Below are 4,149 nucleotides of genomic sequence, written 5' to 3' on the forward strand. Positions count from 1 at the left end.
ACAGAAATGTATGATTGCTATCCACACCTCTCTTTGACCTCTGAGTAGCCAAGGTTGCTCCCACCTCCTGTATGGTTCGCAAGTTTGTTTGCCTAACAAACTAGAGGGGTAGGGTGGCCTCCCAGTACTCTTAATCTGTAAATTACTTGTGGATTTAAGCAAACTTAGTTCTGTTGTATAGCTGAAGTTCTCATTGCTTTGGTTGGTTTGAGGGTGACAAAACTGATTACATTTCAGAAATAATAAAGAGCATACTTGAGAGTTATGCTCTGTGCTTCTCCTTACACTTCAGCTGAGAGCATCATGTGCAACATAGCTGTGGTCCAGCTACTTTCTCTATACCCTGCTGTGACAGGTCTTTGCTATTAATAAACACAAAATGCACTTTTAAGTCTACCTTTTTTTTTGTCAGCTCTGAAGCAAAATGGTGTCAGTAGTGGAAGTGTCTCTCAGTCAGCAATGTTTCTTTCAGTGCTGCAGTTATGCTGGTTCTGGGGCTGTCACGGTGCATTGTCAGCTTTGCTCTTCCTAGATGGGCACTAATGAGGACATTTCCCTCAGTGCTAGAAAAGGCAGAGCTCCCTGTTGCTCAGTTTCCAGTAGCAGCAGGATGCATTAGAAATCTAAGCCTAATTAGTAGAAACTTCCCTCTGCAGCCTTTAGATCTGAAAAACCTTTAGAAAATAGAGAGAAATGCTTCTTTCATGTCAGAAATCAACAACATAAGAGGTGATAATCTGACAAAGTGTGAGTAACAGTGCAAGGGTTGGTGAATGCTGGCTTGTTAAAGGGATCATCAAAATCCTGCTGTTCATGCCCCAGTTAGAAAAGAAAAAATTCTGCTGAACTGTCCCATTTTCTCTTCAATAAACTTTATCTTCTGCTGAAGTTGAAGGTTGCCAATCTCAGCTTTGTTTAGGTGCAGTAAAGGAAAAAGTCTTTTCACCGGAAGTCGATGTATTAAGACTTTTTCATTGATAGATTTTGTTTGGGTTTAACATCTGTGTTTTACCAGAGCCTCTCTCTCATTGCCTGCTGTCATTAACAAAGGTGCCTGAGAGAGAGGATGTGATCTAGTTACATAAAATGTGCACACATGGGCACACAAGAGCAGGAGAGGAGCTCATCCCAACAACAGCTGTTAAACTTGGTGAGAGCAAACACGTACACATGCATAAGAACTATAAACCTTTCTTCCTAGGAAAAGCACTCCAGCTTACGTAAGCATAAATAAAATAATAGCTTCATAGCCACAACTGATGTAAATGTAGCATTTACTGTGATCATTTCTTGATCCCTCTGCTCTTACAAGGCTTCCAAGTACTTCGGCAGTAGGAATTGGGGAGCTTTTTGTTTCCTTACTGGGTAATGTGTCAGACTGTGGTTTTACAAGTTCAACTTAAGTGACAACTGAGGATGAAGCCTGTGCTTTGTCCTGGCATCTTTCTCAAGTAAAACAATCCCAACCTTCCCAAGCTTTATACTGTACCATTCAAAACTGGGTTGTCGAGCCACCTTCACAGGACGGTGATTGAATCTTCAAGTTCCCGGTGCGAGAGTGTTGTGGTGATTCTATTTGCAGACTGAAAGGTAAACCTGCACTTTTTATTTCAGAGTTTTGTGTATTTACAGCTATCAAAAGCAACCATGGACAGATGCAGATGCCCAAATGGAGCACAAACAAATCTGATTTTAGTGTCATCTGTACATACTTGTCCCATTTTAACTGAGATGACCAAGCTGTAAGATTCCAGCCTTGCAGTGGACCAAAGCAGATTTCCTGTCAGTGATACATCTGTGTCATGGTTTGATGCCTTATTCTGAAGGATACTTAAAATGTAATCCAGATTTAAGAACTCACAAGCATTTTGGCACACAGCTGATGGGACTTTTACCAACAGCATTCACTGTATGTTCGTTTTTAATGCTGCCTGCAACTCGGCTCAAAGGAAAGCAAAGACACATTACAGGAGCACAGTATTCCACATATGTATTTCTGCAACTGAAACAGTTGGATCAATATTTTATCAGTTCTAGTTTTCACAATGAAAATAAACTCTGGTCACTCTTGTGAAGTCTGAACTTCGCTTGATCTTTCTTTTAGACCCAACAGCTCTGTTCTCAGTTCTCCAGGCTTAGGAGGTATTTCAGGTATGCTCTATTAAAAACAGAGAAAGACATCAGTGTTGTGACAGAGGAAAAACTAAACTGCCAAAACAGTAAATGAGCTTACTCTGGAAGAGCATGACAGCTAAACTGTGATTTTACCACCCTCTTTTCTGAGCAGAATATAATTCCTACATGCAAAACACCTTAAGAATTATTACCTTTTTGTAATTTGACTTATTTTAAAGTAGTACAATTAAAAAAAAAAAAAACTCGAGATGAAAGGAAGAACAGACAGTTTGTTTTCAAGGAGCAAAGCTTCTTTTTGCCATTAAAGTGAGTTTGGTAGAGATGCTCTAGCACAGTTGAAATTTCCACACATACTCTTGTTGACAGAAGAAAATGTTTCACTGCTTCTACTGCCCTGATTTAGAAATAAGGCACTGAAACTGGAGATAAAAAATTAAAAAGGCACCAGATAATATGACATTTCAAGAACTGCACCTCCTCAAAATTCATGCTACTTAAGAGATATAGATCATTTGATCACTCTGAATAAATATGTCAATTTGCCTGTAATGAAGACTACAGTCAAGACTACTAAAATACATAAATTCTAATGTATTTATCAATGACTGAAGCATCATTGCTTAAATTTTGAGCTGACAGCTAAAGCAATGGTAATTTTTAAAAACTTATTTCCCATTTGAAAGTAGCCCAGAGAATTAAAAAACCCATGAACTATACACAAGCAGGAGGATGAAAGAAAGCTTCCAAGTCAGACCTCCAAGAGGCTAAACCAAACCATTATTATCCCTAGTGGATAGTCTCATTTAGAGTTTACTTCTGTGACTGCAATTTTGACAGCCTTGTCTGTCATAATTTCTAATGTCAAGTTTTGGTCACCTTCATTTCCATTACTGGAGGAAATAAAGTCTATTTAAATCTAATACAGCCCCTTCTTGCCACTCTTGCACACTCTTTTCAAAACCCAGCTTCCCACAGCAGAGACCCCTTCTCGACACATGGTACTACATCCAGAGTGGAGGTGACTCCCCAGAGGAGTCACAGAATCACAGAATTGTCAGAGTTGGAAGGGACCTCCAGTCCAAGCCCCCTTTCAAGAAGGGTCACCTAGAAAAGATCACACACGAACGTGTTCAGGTGGGTTGGAATGTGTCCAGAGACAGAGACTCCATGACCTCCTTGGGCAGACTGTTCCAGTGCTCTGCCATCCTCAGTGGAAAGAATTCCTCATATTAAGGTGAAACTTCTTGTGATTTAGTTCATGGCCTTTGCTCCTCATCCTGTCGCTGGGCACCACTGAAAACAGTCTGGCACCATGCTCTTTGCACCCAGCTCTAAGGTATTTATAAGCATTAATGAGACCCCTCTCAGCCGTCTCTCCCAAGAGACGCAGGGTCTTCATGACCCTTCACTGGACCCGCTCCAGTAGCTCCTCGTCTTTCTTGTACTGAGGAGCCCAGAACCTGACCCAGTGAAGTCCTGGCGGCCTGGCCAATGCCTCTGTAGAGGCTGATCTGTGTCCACCGCCAGGCCAGAGACCTTTCCGAGGCACAGCCTCTCCAGCAGACCCTCCAACCCGCACACACGCTACCAGCGACCGGGACCCTCCGAGCACTTACAAGGTCAGGCCTGTAGTACCTGTGCACGACCTCGGCCCCCGCGAACATGGCCAGCATGCTGGCCGCCAGCCCCCTCAGGTAGGTGGGCCAGGGTACGCCGGCGGGCATGGCTGGGGGGCGGGCCCTGTGCACGGACCGTGCCGGACGTGCGTCATCCCCACCGCCGCCGGGAGGGGGAGGGGGAAGGGAACCGGGAAGAGGGAAGAGGGTGCGGAGGCCCGCCCTCACGGGGGAGCATCGCGCCAGGCGGGGTGAGTCGCGACACAGCGCCCGCACCTCGGCCCGGCCGCCCCCTCACGCCCCCTCACGCCCCCCGCCCGGGGCGGCCGCGGCCCCGCCCTGCGCCCCCATTGGCCGGCGCGGTCACGTGAGCGGGGCGCCCGGGGTCGGTGGGGGC

The 4,149-nt window shown here is 45.1% G+C and overlaps 1 protein-coding gene across 1 annotated transcript; it reads right to left on the reverse strand.

Annotated features, from left to right (window-relative positions):
- Positions 1-1,885: 1,885 nt before the first annotated feature.
- UQCC6 (ubiquinol-cytochrome c reductase complex assembly factor 6) lies at positions 1,886-3,928 on the reverse strand. The gene is made up of 2 exons (XM_068191008.1): positions 3,753-3,928; positions 1,886-2,158 (listed from the first exon to the last, which is right to left on the reverse strand). Exons 1-2 carry the CDS (start codon positions 3,858-3,860, stop codon positions 2,063-2,065), a joined length of 204 nt encoding a protein of 67 aa, XP_068047109.1. The 5' UTR covers positions 3,861-3,928; the 3' UTR covers positions 1,886-2,062.
- Positions 3,929-4,149: the final 221 nt, after the last annotated feature.

The sequence above is a fragment of the Anomalospiza imberbis genome, chromosome 5 (genome assembly GCF_031753505.1).
Source record: "Anomalospiza imberbis isolate Cuckoo-Finch-1a 21T00152 chromosome 5, ASM3175350v1, whole genome shotgun sequence".
Taxonomy (NCBI): Eukaryota; Metazoa; Chordata; class Aves; order Passeriformes; family Viduidae; genus Anomalospiza; species Anomalospiza imberbis.

What these genes read in the sequence shown, in the direction of transcription:
- UQCC6 (XM_068191008.1), bottom strand. Translation starts at nt 3,860, where the DNA reads ATGCCCGCCGGCGTACCCTGGCCCACCTACCTGAGGGGGCTGGCGGCC. An exon ending in GGTACTACAGGCCTGACCTT is followed by an intron (nt 2,159 to 3,752) that starts GTAAGTGCTCGG and finishes TGTTTTTAATAG; the next exon opens with AGCATACCTGAAATACCTCC.